The sequence below is a fragment of the Lagenorhynchus albirostris genome, chromosome 20 (assembly GCF_949774975.1).
Source record: "Lagenorhynchus albirostris chromosome 20, mLagAlb1.1, whole genome shotgun sequence".
Taxonomy (NCBI): domain Eukaryota; kingdom Metazoa; phylum Chordata; class Mammalia; order Artiodactyla; family Delphinidae; genus Lagenorhynchus; species Lagenorhynchus albirostris.
The window spans coordinates 38260983-38288267 of NC_083114.1; the positions used below are offsets into that span (position 1 = coordinate 38260983).

General features: G+C 45.5%; 1 protein-coding gene across 3 annotated transcripts in view; it reads left to right on the forward strand.

The window, feature by feature from the left end:
* Positions 1-76: 76 nt before the first annotated feature.
* Positions 77-27285, forward strand: part of SOCS7 (suppressor of cytokine signaling 7) — a 33051-nt gene continuing 5842 nt past the window's right edge. Inside the window, exons 1-9 of one of the 3 annotated variants that reach the window (XM_060134033.1) lie at positions 77-1052; positions 8845-8909; positions 11186-11290; positions 11768-11869; positions 12760-12890; positions 13334-13502; positions 15969-16097; positions 22434-22569; positions 22986-23139. In XM_060134033.1, the coding sequence (XP_059990016.1) occupies positions 88-1052; positions 8845-8909; positions 11186-11290; positions 11768-11869; positions 12760-12890; positions 13334-13502; positions 15969-16097; positions 22434-22569; positions 22986-23109 (1926 nt within the window). In that variant the 5' untranslated portion in view covers positions 77-87 and the 3' untranslated portion in view covers positions 23110-23139. The remainder of the gene's footprint in view (positions 1053-8844; positions 8910-11185; positions 11291-11767; positions 11870-12759; positions 12891-13333; positions 13503-15968; positions 16098-22433; positions 22570-22985; positions 23140-27285) is intronic. The other 2 variants (XM_060134034.1, XM_060134035.1) reach the window with 2 other exon arrangements.

A 27285-nucleotide genomic window follows, 5' to 3' on the forward strand; every position in this document is an offset into this window, starting at 1 on the left:
GCCGCGGCGGGCGGGGCTCCGGAGGGGCCCGGCCTAGTCCCCACCCCAGCCCGGCTCCCAGCCGCCCGCCCTCCCTCCCTCTCCCCGATGCAGGGGGCCGAGCTCCGGGATGGTGAGGCGGCGGCGGCGGCCGCTTCGTACCGCGTCCTGAGCCGCCTGCTCGGCTATGGAGAGGCGGCCCCCGAGCCAGGCCCGCCGCCGCCGCCTCCGGGCCATGGCCCCGCGCCGCCACCCTTCCTCGCGCGGCCGGGCCCGCGGGGCTCCCGGCCGCCTCAGCTGATGGTGTTCCGCAACGTGGGTCGGCCGCCGGAGGAGGAGGACACGGAGGCGGCCCGGGAGCCGGGACCCTCGGAACTGCTGTGTCCTCGGCACCGCTGTGCCCTGGACCCCAAGGCCCTGCCGCCGGGGTTGGCGCTCGAGCGGTCCTGGGGCCCGGCGGCTGGACTAGAGGCGCAGTTGGCGGCTCTGGGGCTCGGGCAGCCTGCGGGGCCCGGGGTCAAGACGGTCGGCGGGGGTTGCTGCCCGTGCCCGTGCCCCCCGCAGCCGCCCCCTCCGCAGCCCCAGCCGCCTGCTGCCGCCCCGCAGGCCGGGGAGGACCCCACGGAAACGAGCGACGCGCTGCTGGTCCTGGAAGGCTTGGAGTCGGAGGCCGAGAGCCTGGAGACTAACAGCTGCTCGGAAGAGGAGCTCAGCAGCCCGGGCCGCGGAGGAGGAGGGGGCGGCCGGCTTCTTCTGCAGCCCCCGGGCCCTGAGTTACCCCCGGTGCCCTTCCTGGTGCAGGACTTGGTCCCTCCAGGGCGCTTGAGTAGAGGGGAGCAGCAGCAACCTCCCCCACCCCCGCCTCCTCCTGGGCCCCTCCGGCCGCTCGCGGGCCCTTCTCGGAAGAGCTCCCTCAAAGTCCGCCTCAGTCGCCTCTTCCGCACGAAGAGCTGCAACGGTGGCTCCGGCGGTGGGGATGGGGCCGGCAAGAGGCCTTCCGGAGAGTTGGGTGCTTCAGCTGCGAGCCTGACAGACGTGGGAGGCTTTGCGGGCCGGGAGCTGGACGCGGGGAGGTGAGACCGGCTGGGGGGCGGTGGGGCTGGCTGACCGACTTCCTTTTCTTGTTTCATTTCCCTTTTATTCTACTGCTAACACGATCCTGACAATTCTTAAGGTATGGTCTTCATAAGGAGGCGGAGACTTGGGGTGAAAGGTGGTGACATTGCCCATTAGGTTAGAGCTGATTGTGGGAGCAGCCTTCACTCTAAGAATTCACTCGCGCGGTGACACTTGTCAGCTGGTTAGCATCTCTCTAGTTGGGCGATGATTCCAAACCATCCACCCCACGCCCACCCTGTCCCAGCTTTTAAAGTTTTTCCAAGGTGTCTGTCTACCATTACCCCTGGCAGGGGGCTTGATGGAAAGGTGTAGCCTTTGGGGCAAAAAGTTGGTGTTGTGTTTGACCACCTTGCTTATTCTTTCTGTGTACCAGCACCCCCTTCACACTCACACGTGCAGATGATGTGACAGACTTGTGTAGTTGTAGGCCACCAGTCAGTTGGGCATCTCTGTTCAAAGTTTTAATGTTTTCTTGGTTGGTTTCTTAGATATACTTGGTATCTCAAGCCTGTATGCTGACCACTGTGAGAATAGAAAATAGCCTTGCTCTCAAACCCACATGAGAAGTCTAAGTACGAGGTATACTCATGTACATTAGTACATGAGTTCTAGGCCAATTGATGAAAATTCCAAACTTAGACATTTTTTTCCTGCATTTGTGAAGGGTGGACGGCTCTCCGATATCCAGTGTTAGATTTGTACATCGGTTTAGAAAAGCTGTCAACTTTTATGTCAATGAAATGAGACTTCCCTTGTGGTAACTGCCATTGTGGTTTGCACTGTTGAGTGGGTTCTTAGAAAGATTGGAATTGGTTTTGATGCAGCTCATGTGATGGATCCATGAGATGCACTGGCAGCCACAACCCAAGGCTGAAAAACATTGAGAACTACTGTTCACCAGAGTCACGTGGGGAGCTTTGGGAAATGATCAGAGGGCCAAGACTGGATTTTTAAAAAGCTCCCTAGTCGGTCCTAAGGTGTGATCTGGACTGGAAACCACTCATCCTTTCAAAGGAACTTGTACTTCAAGAGGAAAGTGTGGGGTCAGGTTTTTTTTGTTTGTTTCTTTTTGTTTTTACCATGTGGCACGGGGGAATCTCAGTTCCCTGACCAGGGATGGAACCTGTGCCCCCTGCAGTGGAAGCGCAGAGTCCTAACCCCTGGACCGCCAGGGAATTCCCTTGGTCAGTTTGACTTTGTTGCCTTTTCTGAACAGCTGGGCCGGGGGCTTATCTTGGGGATCAGACCAAACCCAGACTTCCTGTGGAAATCAGTAGGTTGATGCGTGTTGCCCCTTCAGGTAGATGTATGTTCCCACATTTGCCTCCCAATGAACTCACGCTGGGAGCTCAGGTCTGGAAAAGTGTGGCTGCTGAAGCAGCTATTTCGTGGTAGGCTCTGCATTCGATGCTCCATGTAACCAGTGTAGATGAAATTTTCATCAGCTGGGGGGAGGGCAGGATTGAAGCTGTGGGTAATGACATAGGATAGATTGCTAGTTTTCTTGTGGTTTGTCTTGCCTTTGTTCCATATTGACCAGGACTTGGTCTAAGATTCCAGAGACGCCAAATAGGAGGTGTGGCATGAAATTAGCTGCTACGTCTAATAGATTAGGAGGAGGAAAAGGCATATAACATTATACGGTTTTTTGCATTTGGAAGCAGAATTTAATGGTCATTGGCTGCTCTGTGACCAACCCTCACACTAAGCACAATACAGATTTCTACTGCAGAGCAAATTGGGCTGTAGCTCTGCAAAGAAGCTTAGTTCAGGGCACTGGAGAATTACATTTTTTGGTCCAAGAGCTTTCTCTGATGAATTGGAGAAGAGCTAGGTATTCATGTATGAACGTTTGGTTGACTGCTGTTAGGAGGCAGCATGTTGTACAGAGAATGTGAACATTTAGATTCCATGTAGGACTCCAGCATCAGCTGTGGGATGCGGGCCAATTTTGTCTTCTTCATACTTCCCCCGTTTTTTAATCTGTAAAATGGGAGTGATTCCTGTCTTGTTCCTGTCCTTATAGGAATAGAGTGAAGACAAGAGAAATTGAGATGGAATATTTTGTGCTTTTGGAGGAGAAGCAGTAAGATTGAACTGGTGATTTTTTTTTTTTAGTGCTTAGGATTTGGTGCTGTTAGATTTTCTTGTTAGCTTCTCCACAGCTTACTATGTGCCAGTCTTGCTGGCAGCCTCGCAGCTGTGAGAAGCTTGATAAGTCTGGCCAGGGTAGTTGTGATTTCTATGGATCTGCACCTCCTTAGTAAGTCCGCCCTGTTGGGAGGAAGGATAAGTTTGGATTTTTAGCTTGTGCTCTTGTTTTGATTGGTAGGACCTGGAAGCCATGAGAAATGTCAGTCTTTTGCCAGAAGGTATATGCCTGCCTTCTTATTGTTGGAGTTAATTACGAGTCTCTGCAGTCTTTGCTGTATAATTTGGGGCTTTTACAGTAACCTCTGGGCATGATTCTCTTTGCTCTTCTCAGCATTTACCTTCCCCACAGCTATTACTAGAAAGTACCTCCTACAATCATTTTTAAATTTTATTTAATTAATTTATTTTTTTGGCCATGCCGCACGGCATGTGGGATCTTAGTTCCCTCACCAGGGATAGAACCTGCTCCCACTGTGGCGGAAGCGCAGAGTCTTTTTATTTATTTATGTATGTACGTATGTATGTATGGCTGCGCTGGCTCTTCGTTGCTGTGTGCGGGCTTTCTTTAGTTGCAGCGAGCGGAGGCTGCTCTTCGTTGTGGTGTGCTGGCTTCTCATTGCAGTGGCTTCTCTTGTTGCGGAGCATGGGCTTCAGTAGTTGTGGCACGCAGGCTCAGTAGTTGTGGCTCACGGGCTCTAGAACGCAGGCTCAGTAGTTGTGGCACATGGGCTTAGTTGCTCTGTGGCATGTGGGATCTTCCCAGACCAGGGCTCGAACCCGTGTCCCCTGCATTGGCAGGAGGATTCTTTTTTCTTTTTTTGGCTGTGTTGGGTCTTCATTGCTGCGCATGGGCTTTCTCTAGTTGCGGCAAGTGGGGGCTACTCTTTGTTGCGGTGCACGGGCTTCTCATTGTGGTGGCTTCTCTTGTTGCGGAGCGTGGGCTCTAGGCGTGCGGGCTTCAGTAGTTGTGGTGCACAGGTTCAGTAGTTGTTCACAGGCTCTAGATCACAGGCTCAGTAGTTGTGGCGCACAGGCTTAGTTGCTCCACGGCATGTGGGATCTTTCCAGACCAGGGCTCGAGCCCATGTCCCCTGTATTGGCAGGTGGATTCTTAACCACTGCGCCACCAGGGAAGCCCGAAACGCTGAGTCTTAACCACTGGACCTCCAGGGAAGTCCCCCTACAATCATTAATAAGGCTTAACAGTTTACATATTTTAACATTAAGCAAACTTTAGTTCCTTTCAGATGCTTTAGAGTCTGCTAAGTTGACCTTCCTGGATATACAGAGCCTTAGGTCTAGTATGAGTTAGCTTAGGTAACTCTTTTGAAGTGAAGGAAGAAATGGGCCCACCAGCTAATCAGGTTTCTGTTCTGAAGAACTGGGCTAGGCCGTGTAACACACATATGTTGGGATTCAGAGAGCTGGGCTTGATGCCCGTGGGCTTCAGTGTTATATACCATTGCTATTTCAGGAAAACCAGTGAAGTTCCCTTGTCTGTTTCACATATGTTTAGCTGATTGTCTTCCTTTGTGTTTGGTGAGAAATAGCATTTGATCTTACTTTTTTGAATCATCATACTTGGTTGGAAATGGGTACCTTGTTCATTTCTCAAGGTTTGTTTTTTTCTTACTTACCAGTTGAGGATATTACTGGCAGTCATCATAGTTGTGAGGTGGAAAAATGGAGAACAGTTCTGTAGTGGTTTCCTATCTGGGAAGAAAGATTCAATTCTGGAAAGAGAGGCAGGCTCCCTTGGCATCAATTTGGGGCCCTGCTGTTGTGGACAGACCTGGCAGACATGAGAAACCCTTTTCTCTGTTTTCCTGGGTCTTCAGGTCTAAGGGGTCTTTTTGAGAAAGAGCATGACATGCTGAGAGCAAAATGATTTTATGGTGTGGTGAGGAGGGTCTGATTTTTTTTTTTAAACTCCAAGTGTTTTTATTTTTAAAATTATTTATTTATTGGCTGCATTGGGTCTTTGTTGCTGCGTGCAGGCTTTCTCTAGTGTGGAGAGTGGGCACTCTTTGTTGTGGTGTGCGGGCTTCTCAGAGCTCAGCATGCAGGCTCAGCAGTTGTGGCGCACGGGCTTAGTTGGCAGCATGTGGGATCTTCCAGGACCAGGGCTCGAACCTGTGTCCTCTGAATTGGCAGGCAGATTCTTAACCACTGTGCCACCAGGGAAGTCCCAAGGAGGGTCTGACTTTATGTTTCGGTTTTGGGTCCATATTCTGTTGATCTTTTTAACTATTTTTCCATGAAGTGGTTGTGGTTGACAAGCCCTCTTTTGGAATGAGCAGCCTGGCTTCAGAAATCTCTGTCCATTTGAGTCTTGTGTCTTTTACTTCTTAACATTTTGTCCACTGACATCATTCCTAAGGTTTTAGACCTTGGGCTACGCCTCTGGGCTTTTCTCTGGAAGTTCCCTCCATAGGTTCTTTAGTTGGTTTATGGTGGAGTTTCAGATCTGACCGTGTTGCACAGGTCTGTGTATTGGAACTCAAAATGAACATGTGGTTTTTGTGCCTGTAGCTCAAGAGCAGACACTGGCTTATGATGTGTTGGAAATGGCAGAGGCTGGCTGACTCGGCACTGTGTGCCTTAGCAGGGGCAGAGGTAAATTGTGGCCGCAAAACCTGATATTTGGACATTCTACTTTAGAAGTTAGAAAAGGCCATGTGTAAGTCTTAGGACACCATAGAGGGGATTTATGGACAAGAGAGGGAAAGCATTACTATTTCATTGTTTATATTTTAGGCTTCAAGGAATTTGAAAAGTGGCCAGTGGTTATATCAGTGTGTTGTCAGCCTGTCTAGTCTAATGAACTCCTTTTATCCCACAAATCTGTTGCTATACAGTTAGTAATTTGCAGAGTGGAAATGGACAGAGGCATCCTATCTCTGTTACCTGCAGCACAAGCAGTGCATAGCTGACACAAAGGACTACTTGCCTCAGAGAAGACCTTTACCTAAGGTCTTCTGCTGCCCCTGTCTTGTTCTGCCATCTGAGGCATAGCCCACCAAGTCCTACCCCACACCACCCATCAGGTTTTTCTGCTGCTAAGATGCAAGTGGCCCACTGGCAGAGTTACAGTGGCTTTAACTTTGTACCCTAATGCTTGTCAAGGTGGTCTGGGGAGGAATAGAATAATATGGGAATGTCGTATAGAAGGGTTAGTTAAAAATGTTGTCTGGAGCTGTGTCATTCATGTTGCTCTCCAAAAAACAGCACATCCAGCTTAGAATGGTTATCATTTTAAATGTTTCATATATATAAGAAGAGATGTATAAAGTGTATGTACAGTAATAATAATGAAATGTGTACCTGGGTAACCATCACTAAGCTTAAAAAATAGATGTTATCAGTACCTTTGAAGACCCCTGTGTGTTACTTCCTGATTACATCTCGCCCTCCCCCATGTAACCAACCACCATCCTCAATTTTATGTTCATCATTCCCTTGCTTTGTTTTTTATAGTTGTCTAGATTGGTCTTTTCATGAATGACTGCCATTAGAATGCTCTCAGGATCCTTGAGACAGAAACTGTTTTGGATTTTCAGTTAGACAATATCTCCCCAAAGAGAGAAGGAAGCACTCATATCTATTATTAGCCTTTCAGCCTCTTAGACCTTCTACTTCTTGAACCTTCCTTATTTGCCAGAAAAAGCCATCCTAGGGCTCTCAAATGGCTCTGCCTGGGTTTAGAGTCGTATGTATTTCTTTTTCTAGATCCTAGAAACTATGATTTTCTTCAAAATGCCAGGGGCGGGGAGAAGATGAGCTGGAGTGAGAAGGCCTCCGCAAGATGTGTGCGTTTGGGTACTGCTGTTCTTCAGTGCTTGGCACTGAGGAGGCTCGTCCCCAGTATGGGCAGATGGCAGAGTAACGCAGCTTCCTTTGAAAAGAGGCAAACTGCCAAATGGCTGAGGTGTGAACCCTTCGAAAGGCCAGTGCTTTAGGTTTCTGCTTGCTGAGTTTAATGTTGTATCCACAAGTTACTGAATAAAAATCAGCTTGAAAGCTCTTCAGTCTTAAAGTTAATGTCCAGTGGAATTAACTTTCCATTCCAGCCCTCTGGAGTGTTGAAACTAAGCTGCAGACTGCCATGAGCAACTTTTATAAATAGAGGGACTGTGTGTGCTTGTGTCTTGTTCTGATGTAGCCACCTCTCCTGTGTGTGCTGTGGGCGGGGCGTTGACAGTGGGCACCATCATTAGACTTCTCAAGCCTCATCGTGGAGGCGGCTGCAGAGGGCGTGTGAGATAGGTCAGGAGAGGGATTCCGGCATCTTGGCTGTTTCTGAGTAAGGTCTTCACAGTATGGTTTTGAAATTCTGTTTGAAGTGAGTTCTGAGAAGAGCAGACATCTCTGTTAAAACATAAATGAATAAAGATCTTCCAAAGTCAAATATTTTAAAATAGGATTTCATTTTGGATTTTCTTTGCTTCTGCCCCTGTCTGTTGGTGAAGTTGAAGTTTTATTTCAACCTTTGGGTGAGAGTAATTTTGGAAAGTGAGCCAGCTACAAGGTGTGGAGTCAGGCATTTAATTTGGTGGTAGAATTTTTTTTTTTAAGCCTGATTTGTTGACATATCATTTATATACCACCTAAAATTCACCTTTTTAAAGTTGCTCAGTTTTATTAATTTTGGCAGATGTCAACATCATAACCTCTGCCATAATCAAGGTATAGCATATTTTCATCACCTCCTCAACTTCTTTCCCTTTTAGTCAATTCATTCATTCTGAGGTGAGTTTTTTGAGCTCAGCACGTTTCTAGCCAGAAAGTCTTTGTCAGAGTCTTTTGTATTTCTTTCATTTCTCACCCAAAAGCCAGTTGAAATTGGTGTGTCTTCACAGGAGATCTGGGTTTTCCAGCTGGTTTGGGAGCAGTATCAGGAGCAGTATCAGTAGCAGTCCTGGGGGGAGAGCTGTGACTGGCAGCTCTCAAAGGGGAAGAGGCCGTCTTCTTTGGGTGCCAGGTAGAGCTCCTAACTTGAAGAGGCTCCCCTTTGGTTTTGACCTATGGCTTGGAGGCATTTTGCAAAAATCAGAGTTCTTACTGGTTGAAGATTGCATGTGTATCCTATAGTGCTGTCCTCAAGTCCAAAAATCTTGCCTGATTCATTTTGGGACTTCCTGCTCCTAGGAGCAGGCCCAGAGGGAAAGCTGGTGCTCTGAGGTGGCACCTGTTCAGGTCAAGAACCTTTTTCTTGGCTCCCATGTGAAAATCAACTCTGTGTCCGACTTGTTTCTTCTAGAAATGGACTTACTAATTACCACTCAAGGTGTTTTAGTCTTTTAATGTGATGGGTATGGAAAGCTCCAAAGAGATTTCTTATTGCTTTGTAGGCTGCTGAATTCTGTAGCCAAATCTATTTAGGAATTGCCTTAATTGTTTTATTCTCCCCCTTTAAATTTTAGGCTTTATTACAAAAGTGTGGCTGACAACGACTAGGGTTTGCTTTGTTTTTTGGTGCATCTGGAATTGAGTGTTGCAGTGATTTTTTGTTATTGTTGTTGTTGTTGCAGTGATTTAAATGCATGTGTGTTCATTCCGCACCTCATTCTCTGTGTGCTTCTCACCCCTCAGGAAACCCAGGTTGACAAGAACTCAAAGTGCCTTTTCTCCAGTCTCCTTCAGCCCCCTGTTCACAGGTAAGGGTGATCTCTTTCTTTTTCTTCTGACATCTGAAAGCACGAGTGTTCTGAGACGAGTCAGGAAACACTTGCAGATGCATCTCAGAGGGAGCTTCAAGCATGTCTGCAGTTATTTTCTTCATTTCGTGCCTGCTGGGTTTGGGGTGAGGCTATTTTTATGGTGTGAAATGTATTCTTGACTTTGGATGTTTTATAGTTTGAGGTAGAGACTGCATGCTGGTAATTATGTGGCCCTGGCAGTTATGCAGGCTTTAGTTCAGGGTCATCACATATAAATTAAAAGTAGAAATTACAAATTTATAGGCTCATAACGCATAAAGGACTCCCCAAAAGTGATACAGTTCCTGTCCCTGCTTCCAAGGGAGTTCATGGATTATCTAATAAACATGATCCATGATGATCTGGTCTATTTTTAAAGACTTTGGGCTAAGGGGATCACATGAACTCTTGTCTTACCCATTTTAGGGGCTAGCAGTTCTTGCAGCTGTTAAAGGGTTCTTCACTGGATCTAATTTAAGTCTCTCCTCTTGCAGCAGGGAACACAGTTGCTAAAGTAGGAAAGCGGTCAAATGTCCTTTTGCCTTCTCCTTTAAAGGGGGGCTTTTTCTGAGAGGGAGACCTTTTGTTTTGTGAGTCAGGTGTGAAGCTCCTGCTTGAATGAGCTGTAGAAAAGGAAGTCTGGAGCTCACAGCCTCAAATCTCAGAAACTGAGTGCTCTTCACTGGGCATGGCTGAGAAGCCTTTAAACCAAATCCCAATTTCAAACTCTTTTGGATACTGTGTCCCTCAAAAAAGATGATCGCAAGAATTCTGATCTGGGACTGGACATTTCCAGGAAAATGTTAAGCCAGCTAGTGGAACCCCCATCACTGGGTAGACTGCTGTGAGCTGTCAGGACAGGTGAGTTGGTGCCTGCACTAGGCACAGGTGGAGAAGGAGGTCCTCTGTTCATATCCCCTCTGTTCTTATCCCAAGCAGCGAATTAAAGGATCTTATCCTGTAGCAGAATGTCTTTCTAGTTAGTAGTTGTTTCCCTTTTAAAGTAATGAAACCCACATTTGTAGTTTCAGGTTCCACGTTCTTATTTCAAAGAGCCTTAGCTCTCTTGAATTACATCCTTTAAGTGCATACAATCTAGACCTCTCTGACCCTTCAGGAAACCTGGGCTCATTGCATTGCTCGGGCAGCTAGGCCCTCACTCATTAAGCTGTGTGATGAGTTCCTTGAACTTCCACTGATGACTTTTGGAAGAGCTTTTCTGCTTATCTTAATTAGTGTTCAAGACCTTTGTTAAAAAAAACCATATTAGATTCTGAAAACCCAGCTTCTGGCCTTTTAGAGATACTAGCTGAGGGGTAATTCAGCTTCCCAAATAAGAAGAAGGTGTTGGAAATAACACCCTAAGGGCCAAATTACAGAAATCCCAAATTCTGAGTTGTGGATCAGGCCTACCAAACAAACTTATTCTTGGCTGTCAACCTTTTGTCGATAAAATACCCTTCGTTCTCTGGTGATTCAAGTGGAGAGAGGTTAGACGGGGTTGGGTGGCAAGAAGGAGTGTATATGGCAGAGAACAGAACTGCGTGACATGCTGGGAAGTAAGGAAACCATGTGCCTGACTTTTGGCTGACTGAGGAAGTAGTTAATTATTAGGGTTGTAAATGCACTTTTCGGCCTTTGCAGCCTCAACTATTAGGAATTAATGGATATCTGAAATGGTTGGTTCTCTTATGAGTGAGTATCCTGGAAAACCTAGATGTGGAAAGCCCTTTAGGAAGAAGGTAGAGCTAGCATTGGGGCCTCTATCTGCATTCAGCTTAACAGCTCTTACATTTTAATGGCACTTGCTCTCCATGTGCATTTGGGCTTGTAACAAGCTGCTTGCCTTGCTCTCCGAGGCAAAAATTGGTATACAAATCTGTAAAAAATAAGTGGTGTGGGTTCTATTTGAATAAAGAAGACCTCTTATTCAAGGTTATATCCTCAGTGGCAGAGCCAGGATTAGTTGGCTTTTCAACTGTCAATCCCATGTTTTTGTCTTAAAGATCCTTGATCTTTAACGGGGTTAAGGAATGATGGAACTTAAAATTGACTTCTCAGGTGGTTTTTTTGGGCGGGGTGTGGGATTCCAGCCAAGGAGCATTAGATTTTGAGCTTTCTGAGAGCCATGGACCTCTCTAGCCTCCCTTGCTTGCCCTCTGTTTCCCTTTGCTTCCTGGCCTCGGCTTTGGGCAAGGTGCTACTGTAACATGCTTGCTCCATGAATCCCTCAGGTGAAACAGTGTCACTTGTGGACGTGGACATCTCTCAGCGGGGCCTGACCTCTCCACACCCTCCAACTCCCCCTCCTCCTCCAAGAAGAAGCCTCAGCCTCCTAGGTATAGTTTCCTCCCCTCTCTGTCTTCTTGCCCTAGTGGGAGGGTGAGCTCTATGGACCTGTTGTTCCTTGCCAGGAGTCAAACAAGCTCCTGGGTTTCTATTGATGGCCCAATTATTTCTTGTCCCTTTCTCAGCACCCCTGTCCTCTCCCGAAGTGGTTAAATGGGTCTCTTACCTGCATGCTATAACATCTACTGTCCATATATGGATTCGATCTTTATTTATTTATAAAGGGTATTTATCTTGCTCTGAATCTACTGCTAGTGGGCAGCTTTAGGGATATCCTTACTTTCCTGCTTTCAAGCCAAGGAAACCAGATTAAGATGATTGTTGCCCTGTGTGCAAAAAGACAGGGTGAAGGTCAGGCCATCTTGCCCCAGAGGGCAGCCTGATGATCCTTCTCCCTCTCCTCTGCCTTTACCTTGCTCATTCTGTGCCCATATTTCTGAACCTCTTGCTTTTGTTCTCTCTTCTAGATGATATCAGTGGGACGCTGCCTACATCTGTCCTTGTGGCTCCGATGGGGTCTTCCCTGCAGTCTTTCCCCCTACCTCCGCCTCCTCCACCTCATGCCCCAGGTTAGCTTAGCCTAGACGCAGGACTTGCAAGAGTGGGGAGTACCAAGTGATATACTTCTGAAGGATGGGAGAAATTTATTTATGGAAATAACAGAATTTATGAGAAAGCTTAAATTGTATCCCCTTGGCTGGACCAGAACTCCTTGGAAATGAGGCCAAGAACTGTTTTTTCTAACCCGTTTTCTTTATGGAGGTGAATCTGATTTTTGGTAGAGATAAAAGACTATTGGATATTTTTGTCTCTTTGCTGCTGAAACTGTTTTGCAGTCTTTGAGTCAGTATCATTTAGGAAACTGCCTTAATTTTAGTAGAGGGAGGAGGTTTAATATGTTGCTGGTTTTCAAAGTTCTGTGGTTTTCTAAGCTTTTAGCATTTACTGCAGCCTTGTAAATAAGTCCCAAGCATTCAGTAGCCCATACCTGCTTTGCCAGCCTCCAGTACCCAAGGCATAAAATGAATGAAATGAATTATTTTCTACTCACCTGGCAAAATCTACTTGCCTGGCAAAATCATTGCTCTTCCCGGGCAAGTAGCGAGTCACTATTTCCAAGGCTGCTTTACTGGCACTTCACCTCGAGGTGGGAGAAGTTGGAATCGCTCTAGGCTGGTGAAGGCCCTGAAGTAGTCACCTTAGTCAGGTTAGTGAGCTGCTCCTTACCCCTTTCCTGGGGTTAAACGCCCCCACCCATCCTTCACAGCTTACACGAGCCCACACAGCTTTTTGTCCCAGCCCATCCAGCTCTTCCCCACTGCTTTGGCTTCCACCCTTTCCGGCTTATCTTCTAATGCCTTGCCCCTCTTCAGTTAGCCTCTTTGTTTTGGGGGGACGGTCTTCTTGAGGTTGGGAACAATGAGGGTCGACAAGTGACCGCCACTCTCTTGCCCTGCAGATGCGTTTCCCCGGATCGCTCCCCTCCGAGCAGCCGAATCCCTGCACAGCCAACCCCCGCCACCCCTCCAGTGTCCCCTCTACCGGCCCGACTCAAGCAGCTTTGCAGCCAGCCTTCGAGAGCTGGAGAAGGTAAGTGGTGCCTCCTCTTGCGTTCTCCTAATTCTGTTCCAGCTCCCCTTTTATTATTTTTAGAGGAAGAGTAGTTTCCTTGCCTCTGTATTTACAGTGACAAAACAATATGCTGCTATTATTAGTTCTATAAGAGATGTTGTAAAATTGAATCTGAAAAAAAAAATCTGACCGTGATGGAGAAATGTTTACATAGTTAACCCAGGTCGCTCTTCTCTTCTTTGTAGGGCCTTGGTAATGGAATTGTAAAATTATTTTTCTGTTACTTTGGAGACCTAAAAGTGTGATGAACCTGGTGTTCATTGCTAATGGTTGGGACACTCCTAGCAGCCTTTACCTATTGCAGTGTTTTGGAAACGGGGTTCTTGTGGTAAGAGAAATTGTGCTGAAAACTTTGACATTTCTCTGTTCTGTTAACTACTTGACCACTTCTTCTTTGATAGTGTGGTTGGTATTGGGGGCCGATGAATTGGGAAGATGCAGAGATGAAGCTGAAAGGCAAGCCCGATGGTTCTTTCCTGGTACGAGACAGCTCTGATCCTCGTTATATCCTGAGCCTCAGTTTCCGATCACAGGGTATCACCCATCACACCAGAATGGAGCACTACAGAGGTGAGAGGTGCTGGCATTTGAAGGAAGGCTTCTTCCCCCTTTGCCTTTTCCTACCTTTGCTATCTGACTTTTTCATTGGAAGGATTCATAGAAATGGAACTGTGAATGGGGAGGAAAATCTCGTAGACTCAATTGAATATTGATATGGACACTGATTTCGATCACTGGAAGAAATGTTGGTGGGGGTTGGGAGGAGCCTAAGGGTGCCGTTTAAAAGTATTCTCAGCATCTTGTCTACTAAATTGGAGAGTCTGAAGAAGAACAGAAAAAAGCCAGTAAAACTCTTGGTAGAAGGAAGAAATAACCTAGGACCATTAGACACATTCTTCCAAACTTTGGTTTATAATTAAACTTACCATCTAGAGATATTTACTATTAAATCATATATACAAAGAGGAGAATTTGTTGATCCTGTGACTGTTCTGTTCTGAATTTCTTTGCCTGGAAGTCCCATCAGCTCTTCTTGCCAGGCAGCAGGGTGATAATTATGTCTTCTTTTGGTCAGCTTTGTAGTCTCATAGGAAATAGTCATCAGAACTCTATGAGAGTTTGTGGGATCAACGTGCTTTAGACTGTCTGTCTTCCTTCCTGGCAGTACTTCCCCCTCTGTGGTCCGGTTGTGCTTAATATTCCAGTGATGTCGAGAAGCTGACTTGTTCAACACTGCAGTCTGGATGGGCATTCTGTATTTGACTTGGGCCACAAACTTGTGATGGTCATTGGTGGTAGGGCTGGCTAATACATCCTTTGTCAAAAATTTGTAATATGCTACAAATTTAAAAAGTGTGAAGAACTCTGGGGCGTTTCAGGGACTTGCCCCCCTATCCCTCATACTCTTCCCACATGTGATCAACTTCAAATGAGCTATATTAGATATTGCATTTCAAGTAAGGGGCTCTTTCATGCTCTTCTCAGGCACCACTGTCTCTCTCCTGTTCTCAGCCATGTTCTGCGGGATTTATTTGGTTTGCTTCTCTTGTTAGACAGGAAGTACCTGTTTAGGTCAGCATAGCTTTGTCCATGGTTTCCTCTGCCCCCATCTCTGCTTTCTTATTTATTTATTTTTGCCTGCGTTGGGTCTTCATTGCCGCGCGCGGGGCTTTTCTCTTGTTGTAGCGAGCAGGGGCTACTCTTCATTGTGGTGCATGGGCTTCTCATTGTGGTGGCTTCTCTTGTTGCGGAAAACAGTCTCTAGGTGCACAGGCTTCAGTAGTTGTGGCACACGAGCTCAGTAGTTGTGGCTCGTGGGCTCTAGAGCGCAGGCTCAGTAGTTATGGTGCACGGGCTTAGTTGCTCTGTGGCATGTGGGATCTTCCCGGACCAGGGCTCAAACCCGTGTCTCCTGCATTGGCAGGCGGATTCTTAGCCACTGCACCACCAGGGAAGCCCCTCCACCTCTGCTTTCGAGATGCATGAAGAGAAAGGAACTTCAGTCCAAAGACCTGAGAATTAGAGAACTGTGGGGTAGACTGCTGCCTGTTTTCCTGCTGTTTCTAAAAACAAAAATCAAACAAACAAAGAAAAAGCATTTCAGAGTGAAGTGCTTTTATAAACCTATTAAAATGATGTGACTAGGCCATGGAAATGAAGAATGAATGCTTGACCTCTAGGTTCCCGATAGGTGAGATGCCAGGAATGGGAGGGTGTTTTCAAATGGTTCTCCAGTTACCTTTTGTTCAAAGGGACTTTTCTTCCTTGAATAAATGGAATTTTTAATAGAAGCCTGTGGGCCTTTCAGTTGCCAGCTTGCAGTGGAACATTTGTCCTCGTCTTTTTAAGTGATCCTGTGAGAGTAATTAGGGAGACTCACATCTATAGTTCTCTTGAGTGATTAGTATCCCTTTTGTGACTCTTTTGGATTTAGTGCTTTAGTTGTTGGAGTTTTTTTGTTGTTGTTTTTTTTAAGTCATGGGAGTTCAGATTCCCTTTTGCCTTCGTGATTCTAAAGTTTGGGGTGGGATCTTTGTAACATGTTGGAGCATGGGATTTTAGAAGTTACAGAAGAAAAGACTTAGAATTTGATTTGTGTGCCTAACACACATATGAATGAGTGAGACCCACAAAACTGCTGTTCTTGTCTTTCCTGGACTATTCCATGCATACTTGAAGACTTAGATATTTTTGAGGGTATGTCATTTAAACTCGCTTTTGCTATAGCAGTCTTTTCTTTATGGTCTGTGGTTTAAAGATTCATGTTCATAGCCAACAAAATCTATTTATATCTCTTTTTCTGACTTGAATTTATTATTGTTTAACAAAAACCTTGTAAGACCTACTTTATGTCTTATTAAAGGCAACATCTTTCCATTAGTTGTGGAACAAGCAGGAACAGGGACCTTTGTCTGACTCAGCTTGACTAAAAACTACCCTCCCAGAAGTGAGAATCATTAAAATGTTCAAGCCAGCCTCTCAAATCTTTTCGAAGTAAGTTTTGCATTTTTACCTCTCCTTAACTTTCCATGGCAGGAACCTTCAGCCTGTGGTGTCATCCCAAGTTTGAGGATCGCTGTCAATCAGTGGTGGAGTTCATTAAGAGAGCCATCATGCACTCCAAGAATGGGAAGTTTCTCTATTTCTTGAGATCCAGGGTTCCAGGTAAGGCTATAGTTACATTAATTATTTAACTGACTTGGGTATGATCCAGTGTAGGATCTCTACCCCCTCCCCTGCACCCCCCCCCAAAAAAAAAAACCAAACCCAAAAACACTTGAAGCTTTTTTACCTGAAGCTTTTCTTCCTGGCTCTTGTAGCAACCACTCTTCCTAGATCCCTCTCCTGCCCTTGTATTGAGAAGGAATTGATCCCTCAACATATTGAGAAGGAATCTTTGCTTCTTTGATCATATGAATGAAAAAACTGATCCCACCACTGATGTCCAGGAGTCATGTGAATATTTAACTTGCAGAGGTATCTCGTTGTCCCTGATCCAGGCATCTCACACTTACATGTGAAACAGAGAGCTCTTAGGTCATCTCCTTGGGGAACAGGGAAAGTAAAAGAGTATTCACTAGAAATGGTGAGTGTCAAGGAGGCTGAATTTAATAGCAGTCTGCTCTGTCCATTTGTACGAAACTTTCTGTCAAAGAGTAGATACTTTTTATTTACCTATTTATTTATTTATGGCTGCATTGGATCTTCTTTGCTGCGTGCGGGCTTTTCTCTAGTTGCGGCGAGCGGAGGCTACTCTTCGTTGTGGTGCTCAGGCTGCTCATTGCGGTGGCTTCTCTTGTTGCGGAGCATGGGCTCTAGGCACAAGGGCTTCTGTAGTTGTGGCATGTGGGCTCAGTAGTCGTGGCTTGCGGCCTGTAGAGCACAGGCTCAGTAGTTGTGGCGCTCGGGCTTAGTTACTCCACGGCATGTGGGGTCTTCCCGGACCAGGGCTCAAACCCATGTCCCCTGCATTGGCAGGTGGATTCTTAACCGTTGCGCCACCAGGGAAGTCCAAAGAGTAGATACTTTTTGTTGTGTCCCGTATCCCTACCAGTACTGAATACAGAGACTAGTCTCCATTTGGGAGCACTGGGCAGTTCCCATCCTTGCTGGTGTGGTTATGTAGTCTTTCTGCCCAAGTAGGGAGGTAGCTATATAGTCTCTATTGAAGGGTGGGGAGAAGGGATGGTTTGCGAGAATCTGCTTTTATAGTGTTGGAAAAAAGTAAAATGGCAAGCACATTAACTGAGGAATTTGTAAGATACAAACAGAACTTAACATGAGAACTTCATGCTTTGCCATTGAATCAAATTAAGGTTCTTAAACAAACTGGGTGCCAAGAAATTGCTCTAAAAAGACGTTACAGGGAAGCCTCCAGCAGAACATTAGTAACAGGATTGAACCAGGTTACAGGAGTGTGTTTTATAATCTTGGTGATTTCAATAAGGCACAACAGGGTGCGAACCGTATTAATTCTCACTTCATTTAGTATTTGCCTCAGTGCTGTCAAGACAGTTGGGTCTCATGCAGTTGACTTGGTTAAAAGGAAAATGTTAGAATCCTTTCTTACAGGAACTGACTCTGCTTAGCAATCTTTAGAGTTTGTGGCTTTTGGGGTATTTATTTAACAAACAAACATTTATTTTTTAAACTCAGTATCAAAAATAAGCCACTTCTCTATGCTCAGAGAGCTCTTAGCTTAAAAAAGGGGACAGGTAGGAAGATAAAGGCAAGAGCACATGTTAAATTCAATACAAGACATGACAGTGATTGACAAGGACAGGGTGGGTAATCAGCTCTGTTTGTCGGTGAACCAGGGAAATCCTCTCAGAGGATTCTGAAGTCTGGAGCATGTATCTACTTGTAGAGTATTGAGAGACTTCATGGAGTCTTGGACTCCTCAGGTATAGCACGTTTCATTCCACAAATGTGCCCTGTCTGCAGAAATTTTAAGTAAGATTTTTAACATTGTTAAGGGTTAGAGCTTGCAGTGATTGCTACTGTTTATTGAGTGCCTATCATGTGCCAGGTACTTTGTCAGGTTCTTTATTTCAGTAGCTGTAATTTCTTGCAGCAGTTAGCTAATAGATTGGTCTACTTAAAAAAAAAAAAGATTATTTTCATTTTGTCAGTGAGGAAACTTAAGGTGAGGCCCAAAAATGAAGAAGATGTGGCACACATATATAATGGAATATTACTCAGCCATAAAAAGAAACAAAATTGAGTTATTTGTAGTGAGGTGGATGGACCTAGAGTCTGTCATACAGAGTGAAGTAAGTCAGAAAGAGAAAAACAAATACCGTATGCTAACACATATATATATGGAATCTAAAAAATGGTACTGATGAACCTAGTTGCAGGGCAGGAATAAAGACATAGACATAGAGAATGGACTTGAGGACACAGGGTGGGAAGGGAAAGCTGGGGCATCAACATATGTACACTACCAAATGTAAAATTAGGTAGCTAGTGGGAAGCAGCAGCATAGTGCAGGGAGATCAGCTTGGTGCTTTACGATGATCTAGAGGGGTGGGATCGGGAGGATGGGAGGGAGGCTCAAGAGGGAGGGGATATGGGGACATATGTATGCATATGGCTGATTCACTTTGGTGTGCAACAGAAACTAACACAGTATTGTGAAGCAATTATACCCCAATAAAGATCTATTAAGAAAAAAAAGATTAGAATTAAATCAGACTTCTTTTCAGAAACCATGCAAGAAATAAAAGAGTGGATTGAAATATTTAACGTTTTGAAACAAAAAACCACTCGCCTAGAATTTTGTATCAAGCGAAATTATCTTCTAAAAATAAAGGAGGAATAAAGACTTTCTTAGAAGAAAAAAAGTGAAGCCACTTACTCTAAAGGTTACTCAGTGCTGAAGCCAGGATTCAAACTGAGGCCGAACTAACTCCAAATCTTGTGCTTTATTTCCCACCCTCTGTTATGGGAAGAAAATAGCAGTAAGCCAATTGCAGGTTGAGTTTGCTGGGATTTGTGGAGAGGACATGAAGAAGTCAGAATTGTGTTTATTAGTGGAGACTGTCTTTCTAGGACCTGTGAGGAATGCTACAGGTAGGATATCCATTTGCACTTAAAATGGTAACCAAGTTGACAAGGCAAAGCGAATTAGTATTTACCCCTAGACTGTAAGTGACCTCTCTTTGAAGGATTGGGACAAAGAAGGCAAGGCCAGTGTTCTCCTTTACCATTGTTTGCTGCCTTCCTTTGCTTATCACAGAGGTCTAGGCATTCTGTGAGGCTGACTTTATTAGGGGGGAGGATTCCTGTGAGGAAGTGGTAGTCATTAGAATGTAGGTTGAGCTCTGTCAGCCTGCACCAGGGATTATAACACGGTGCATTCTAAAAGGAGCCCTTTTGTTTAGACTTTGGGATGATGATAACTGAATGCCTACAAGGGGCTAGTATTATTTCATTTAACCCTTACAAAATCCCTTGAAGGGATGTTACAGTCTCCCTTTTTTTTTTCTTTTTTAAAATACAGATTAAGAAACTGATGTGCAGTGAGTTGCAGAGTCAGGATGCAACGTCAGGTTTTTCTGGCTCAGATCTAGAGCTGGATGCAGTCACAGCACATCCAGACTGGTGTAAAAGGATGCCAGGGCTTATGGGAATTTTAAAGCTGGGACTAATGGGAAAGTTCTGGATGGTGGCAAGTAAGGAGCAGAAGGAATTTAATAAGTGGAATAGTTCGCATCTGGGGGAGGAATCGGTGGTAAAAATGATGGCACCTGAGCTTGGTTTGCCCCTTATCTCTTCTCATGGCAGTGTTGGAGCATGGTCATGGTAAATCTGAGGTTGCTGATTACACCTCAGTCTGGTCCATTTCACAGTTGTAAACTAAACCCCTAACACCAAGCAGCAATCTCAGGAAGAGAATGTGATTGGATTAGCACAAAACTTCTGTTGCTGTGAGAGCCAGAACTCAAAGTGAATGTGTCCTTCTTAGTTGGGAGAATCTCCATCATCTGTGAAGTGCCTGAAGAGAAAACACTTTTTGTTTTTTTTTAATCACACTTTGAATTGGATAACTCTAAGGAAATTGGTCGCTTCCTCTTTTGTAACCATCATTTAGGCCATGATTACTTGTTTAGGGCTATGTCTTCCTTGTATCCTAGAATTTCTCAATTTGGCCCTATTGACAAGTTTGGGGCTGGATAATTCTGGCCTTCAGGGAACAGTTTGTTGTGGGAGGAAGACCTGGGTGTTTGGATGCTCAGACCTGAAAGACGTTTGTCACTCCTAACCTGCTCCTTTTTGGGGAAAGAGAAAATAGCCAAGGGGCTGGAAACTGGATTTGCGCCCAGGACCCTGGCGTGAGGACCAGAGGAAAGTTCTTGATGATCACTCTTCTACCTTGTCTTTCACTTTCGCTGCACTGGTGTCTTATGTTGGATTTATTTCCATTTCTGACCTCATCTGTTAACAAGCTCTGGATGTGAGAGCTTCAATCATTTTCTGTGTTTGCGGGCAAAACCAGAGAATATCAGAGAATTAACAGGTTTCAAATTGCTGTTTGTGAACTTAAGGCTAAAAGTAACACAATTAAATAGGCAAGTATATATGGTCATTAAAATTCAAGTAGGCAAACAGTCAGATAATTGTATGCTATTTATTATCCTGACCTCTTTAAGCACAAGTCCTATAGTCCTTCTTTGGGAATAAATAATTAGGTGCATAAATTACTTTTATCTCTGAAACGTCATGTTGAGTTTAGCAATATTACAACCAACCCCCCAGGAAGCTTTCTGTTTGTCATAGTTTAATTTACTAAAGACTATTTTTAAAACATGAGAGAAAGGGTAAAATTCAAAGAGGAATTTGAACCCCAATCATTTTAAAACCACTTGAGTTTAAATATATTCAAGAGAAAAATCCATGTGTGAATTTTTTTTTTTTAATGGTGTGTGTGGGTGGAGGAGGGCTACAGTGCTTCAAAATATAAGCCTTAGATTTGAAGGGATGGAGGTGAGAAGTCAAGAGAGACTGGTCCTGAATCAAGGAGCTGTGACTATCTGGACAGCCCCCCTGTCAGACAGTCACAGGGGCAGGCACTCTGAGGAGACTCCTGGAGGACCCTCCTTTGAGGTTCCCTGGGCTAAACTCTTCCTCAGACAGAGCAGGTGTTCAAGGAAGGCCAGCTTTGTTGGTTCTGAGCTGTGAGCACATTCTCTCAGCTCAATAGGCCTCAGTTTCTTCATTGTAAAATGGGGATAATAGTGCTATCTGTCTGAATACGGCTTTGAAGACTGAATGAGTTAAATGATTTTAAGATAAGCTTACTTGTTTAGCATAACATGTATTTCAATTTTTTTTAGAAAGTCAGTTGTTAACGACCATGAAAGGGCTTTGGGAGGCAATCTACAAGCTTTAATTTTTTCTTCTCATGCGTTCAAACAAAATTTAAAAACTGGTTGAAATTAAACTCCAAAAATACTAGATATTTTATTTCCCAACAAGTTGTCTACAGAATTTCTTTTGATATGGCAATGGCTGAGAAAAGAATTCTTTCAAAGGTTTTGCAACTCAGATTCTGTCTGAGAGCACTTTTCTTGTTTACTTTCCATAGCCCCTTTGTTTATTGAAACCAGGGTATTCTTTGTTCCCCTGAATCTGTTTCAGTGTCCCTGCCATTCTGGGTGTCTCCATTCTGTGGTGTTGACCCCTGAGGGGGTTGGAATTTCCCAGCACAGAGTCTGCTGATATTGCGATGAAACATAAGAGTGTGGGGCTCCCATCAGCCGTGGCTGGCATTAGTCAGCAGGCACTTGTGTGCACAGTAGTACCAATTCCAGCTTGCCCAAGCTACTGTAGTTGCTTTTCTTTTAAAAGCATCATCCTCTTTTTTTCTGTTCCTGTACCCAACCTAAAATTTCAGAAGCAAGGAGGGTGGTTGGTGGGGGTGGAGGGTTGGTGGGGAGTAAGAGGTAGCTAAACCTGACTGTCCCGGCTTGAAGTAAATGGCAGGAGTGACAGGCTTATAAAATTTGATCCTAGCTGTTGCCTTCTGCTTACCAGCCTCTCAGGTGGAATTTGGTGGGGACCCCTCTGAACAGCCTTTCTGAGTCCTCACCTTCAGGGTACTCTAGATACTAAACAAGTGTCTCCCATTCCCAATAGGGATACCTTTGATTCTTGCCCTGCACTGAGAGCCTTGGGCCTGGGATTGGCCACTTGGCTCCGAGCAAAGTCTGTAGCTCGGCATTTTTTCATTGAGCTGTTCTGAAGAGCAAGACTCTTAGCTGTTAAGAGTGAGGCTGGGGAGGCCTGCCGCAGGGGAGCATAGATTCCCTTGAGTATGAAGTATGGTAGTGGTGGTATGGAAATCAGCAGTCCTTTGTGGAGGGGAGCTTTTGTACAGAACACATAGATGAACTGTAAAGAAGCCCCATTTCCCTTCCCTGGATTCTCTTCATAAGGAAAATTATAGTTAGCTGTATAGTGTCATCTGAATATTTCTCTTGGTTTTCGTTCTTGAAGGACTGCCACCAACTCCAGTCCAGCTGCTCTATCCAGTGTCCCGATTCAGCAATGTCAAATCCCTCCAGCACCTTTGCCGATTCCGAATCCGACAGCTCGTCCGGATAGATCACATCCCGGATCTCCCACTGCCTAAGTACAATGGGGTCTTTAGAGGTGGGGCAGGAATGGAGGGTTAGTTGCAGTGTTCGTGAGGCCTGCAAGCTGAGTGTACAGGCAGAGCCTGGCAACTCACAGGCGTTGTCCTTTCACTTCTCCTATGTCTTAGCACCTAACTTAGAAATGTCACATTACAGCCAGGAAGGAGGCAGGTGTGTGTGTGTGTTGGCTTCCCTTCTGCAGACTCTGTGAAGGGTAGAGTGGAGGTGGTAAGAGGGAGGGAGACAGAACTATAATAAGTGAGAAAGTGGGAATTTTGTCAGGGCAACAAAGAGTCTTTGGTGTTGTCTCAACCATACAGGGATTGAAAAGAAGGGAGGGTTGAATAAAGGTGGTATTTCTTTTATAAGCTATGTATAACATTTGTGTGTATCCCTCTTGTGTTATTCGTAGGCCTCTGATCTCTTATATCCGAAAGTTCTACTACTATGATCCTCAGGAAGAGGTATACCTGTCTCTAAAGGAAGCGCAGCTCATTTCCAAACAGAAGCAAGAGGTGTTGGAACCCTCCACGTAGCGAGGGGCCCCCTGCTGGTCACCACCAAGGGTATGCCTCCACTCTGCCTCACTGTCCAACCTAGTCTCCGCCTGAGCGGTTATCATGCACTGGGCTTCGTCCCTCTTCCTCTCACCCCATGCGTATAGCCTGATCCAGGCATCTGTCCAGAGAGTCGCCACATTTGATCATGGAGTCCCAGGGAGGCACATACCCCAACTGGGAGAAGAGCAGATAGACACAAGAGGCTTAAAGAGTATTTGCCAAGCAACAAGCGAGTTAATCACTGAATATGTATAAAGAAAACACACAAGTGCAGCTAAGTGTGCAGCCTTCTCTCCTACTTTGGCTGATCGCCCTGATATCGCACAAATGACATATAAAGCAGGAAAGCAAAGGGGAAGAAAACTTCATCAAAGGGAACGCAAAATGCCCTTAATTGTAATAGGCATGCACTTCACTGAGAGTTCCACTCTGTCCCACGGCTTGGAATATGGGGACGAGGAAAAAACAGCTTGCTCTTCTATTTAGAATTCCATCTAGGCCACTGAAAAGTAAATTGTTGAAAAGAATAAATGAATTAACTAAGGAATTCATTTATCTAAGAGGCTCTTCTCCCATTGCTACACTGAGTATTCATTTATTTTCCCATAAAATATCTTGGAATACTGGTTTGCACATATGAATTTTAATTAGTCTTCTTGGGAATTCCCTGGCGGTCCAGTGGTTAGGACTCCACGCTTTCGGTGCCAAGGGCGTGGGTTCTATCTCTGGTCAGGGAACTAAGATCCCACATGCCTCAGGGCTCGGCCAAAAAAAAAAAGTCTTCTTAAATTGCACTAATGTGAACATTGAAAGGTAGAGGGGAGTAGGGAACAAAATTGCTAGAGAATGGTGATTTTGGTAGTGTGGGTTATGTGCAAGATCTCACATTCTAGTGATCTACTGCTGGGATGCGGAGACCACCCCCAACCCCTTTTACTGGGAGTGTCCTTTTTTTAAAAATAATAATAATAATTAATTAATTTGGCTGTGTTAGGTCTTAGTTGTGGCAAGCGAGATCTTTCGTTGCGGCACTCGGGCTTCTCTCTAGTTGTGGTGCATGGGCTTCTCTCTAATTGCAGCACGCCGGCTCTCTAGCTGTAGTGCACAGGCTTAGTTTCCCCGCAGCATGTGGGATCTTAGTTCCCCGACCAGGGATTGAACCCGTGTCCCCTGCATTGGAAGGTAAATTCTTAACCACTGGACCACCAGGGAAGTCCCGAATGTACTTTTTTTTTTTTTTTTTTTTTTGCGGTACGTGGGCCTCTCACTGTTGTGGCCTCTCCCGTTGTGGAGCACAGGCTCTGGACGCACAGGCTCAGCGGCCATGGCTCACAGGCCCAGCCGCTCCGCAGCATGTGGGATCTTCCCGGACCGGGGCACGAACCCGTGTCCCCTGCATCGGCAGGCAGACTCTCAACCACTGCGCCACCAGGGAAGCCCTGTCCTTTTTTTAAAAAAAAAAAATTTTATTTATTTTTGGCTGCGTTGGGTCTTTGCTGCTGTGTGCGGGCTTTCTCTAGTTGCGGCGAGCGGGGGCTGCTCTTCTTTGCGGTGCGCGGCCTTCTCATTGTTGTGGTTTCTCTTGTTGCGGAGCACGGGCTCTAGGCACGCGGGCTTTATTAGCTGCAGCATGCAGGCTCAGTAGTTGTGGCTCATGGACTCTAGAGCACAGGCTCAGTAGTTGTGGTACATGGGCTTAGTTGCTCCGCGTCATGTGGGATCTTCCCAGACCAGCGCTTGAACCCGTGTCCCCTGCATTGGCAGGCAGATTCTTAACCACTGTGCCACCAGGGAAACCCCTGAGTGTCCTTTTTAAGCACTGAATTCTTCTGCTTCTCTTCTAACCTCCTCTGTTCCCATTCCCATCCCCCATACAAAACAAACTAAGGGGAATAACCCACAGGAGTGACAGCCTTAGAGTGAAAAGTGGGCTTTAATTCTCCCCACCCTCTCAGTTCTCTTCTTAATGGGAGAAAATGACAACTGGTGTTTTTGTCCTATGGGTTTTTTTGTGGCTCAGGTGAACCCAGCTGTGTGTCTCCTCTTGGCTCTGGTGGTCCCTGATCCTGTGCTACTGCGGGGGAGAGCATGTGAGCCAGGTTTAGCAAGGAGAGAAGGAATGAAGAAGAGAGATCAAGAAATGGTATCTCCAGGCGGCTGCGGGAGTTTTAACTTAAAGGATCCTGGGCTGGATGTACAGTTTCTTTGTCATGTCTTCAGTTACAGGCATACCTTGGAGATACCTTGGGTTCATTTCCAGACCACTGCAAGAGAGCAAATATCGCAATAAAGCAAGTCACATGATTTTTTTGGTTTCCCAGAGCATATAAAAGTTTTATCTATACTATACTGTAGTCTGTTAAGTGTGCACTAGCATTATGTCTAAAAAAATCTACATAACTGAATTTTAAAATATTGCTAAAAAATGCTAACCATCATCTGATGATGTGGGATTGCCACAAACCTTCAATTTGTAAAAACGCAGTATCTGTGAAGTGCAGTGAAGCAAAACAAGTTAAACGAGGTGTGACTGTATCCGCGAGCTGTATGCCCTTGGAAGTGTCTCCTAAAACATCTTAGTGCTCTAATGTCTAGGAGGGTTTCTCTGCTTGGTGGCTTTGCATTGATTAGGGTGGGGAACTAGGGGGGCCCACCTACGCAACTGCGCTGTCGAGGAGTAATTGGGACCCTTCAGTTAGAGCACCATTTCTGTGGGTGCTGTGCCTTAGGAGGGGCCCCCACGAGCACAGGCACATTCAGAGAAATATTCAGGATGGTGGGGGGCTCCACACTTCATCGTGTGGGGAATAAATGATTATCATGGACCAGAGAAGTTTTAGGGTATGAGGGGCTTGGTGACCAAAAGAAGTATTTGATGGATTTTCCTAAGGAAGAGTGATTAAACTCATTCTGTGTGGTTCCAGGGGGCAGGAGAAGGACCACAGTACAAGTTTTAAACAGATTTCATTCCGACTTTAGAAGAAGCTTTTTAACAGGTGCAAATATGGAATGGTTTTCCACAGGAGTTAGTGAGTTCCCCATCACTTGTTTAGTCATTCAGCAGACATCTATAAAGTAGCCAGTGTGAATTGGGAAGAGGGTGCTGAGCAAGATAGTCAAAGGCCCTGTTCTCACAGAGCTGCAGTTCTTGTAGGGAGAGACAGACAGCCACATGTAAGTAAGTGAATAGGTTAATTTCAGTTGACTGTACATGTTATGAAGAAAATAAAACTGGGTGAAGTTTAGTGGTTAATGGTAGCATACAACTCAAGTTTGAATGATCAGGGAAGGCTCCTGTGAGGACGTGACATTTCAGCTGAGATTTGAATATCAAAGAGTTAACCATGAGAGGATCTTGGAAGCAGGCATTCTAGGCAGGGGATCCTATAAGTACAAAGGCCCTGATATGATCAGGTATAGGCTGGGGCTAACCATTTGCCACGAGTGTGGGGGGCAGTCACGTATTGGCAAAGGATTACACTGAACTCCCGGGGCCTCTTTTTGTTGTGACACTGGGATTGTTGCTTGTAGCAAAGAATAAGCATCATGCTGTACTTGCTCCTAGGACCCTTTGAAAAAGGGAAGTAACACTTCCCAAGGGAAAGGACTTTCAGGTGTGAAATTCGGCTGTTATGACTTCTTGTTGGTCAGGCTGGTTTTAATTTCAGAGTTCCAAGTGGGCCACTTGGTCTGTGTGTGCTCTTACCTGGAGAATTTTTTGCCAGGGTACTTGGAGTTAGGGCACAGGGTAACAGCTGGAACAGTGCCCTTCTTAAATCAGAAGGTAGAAGCTGCACTGGCCTTTGTGATTATATGTCAGCCCTCTTCAACAGCCAGAAGCCACAGGGCCTACAGCTGTTTCTAGCTTGGCTCACCAGGGGTTACTCCAGGGACTCAGTTCTTTATTCAGTGCCTAGAGCAGATGGGCCTTAGGGAAAGTGTGTGGAAAATGAAGGGGAATGGGAAAGAGAGAAGGGAGGCAGTGTGTAGGACATCTTTATTAGTCATTTTAGGACCTTTTTTCGGCGACCAGGTTGTAGGCTGCTCAGGTCCCTGTGACAAAGGCCACTGCTGCATCCCCAGCCGGCTGCAGTGTTTGTGGAAGCACTTGGCTCTCCAGGCCCCATCCTCCCTTTGAGCTGTGCTTCTCCA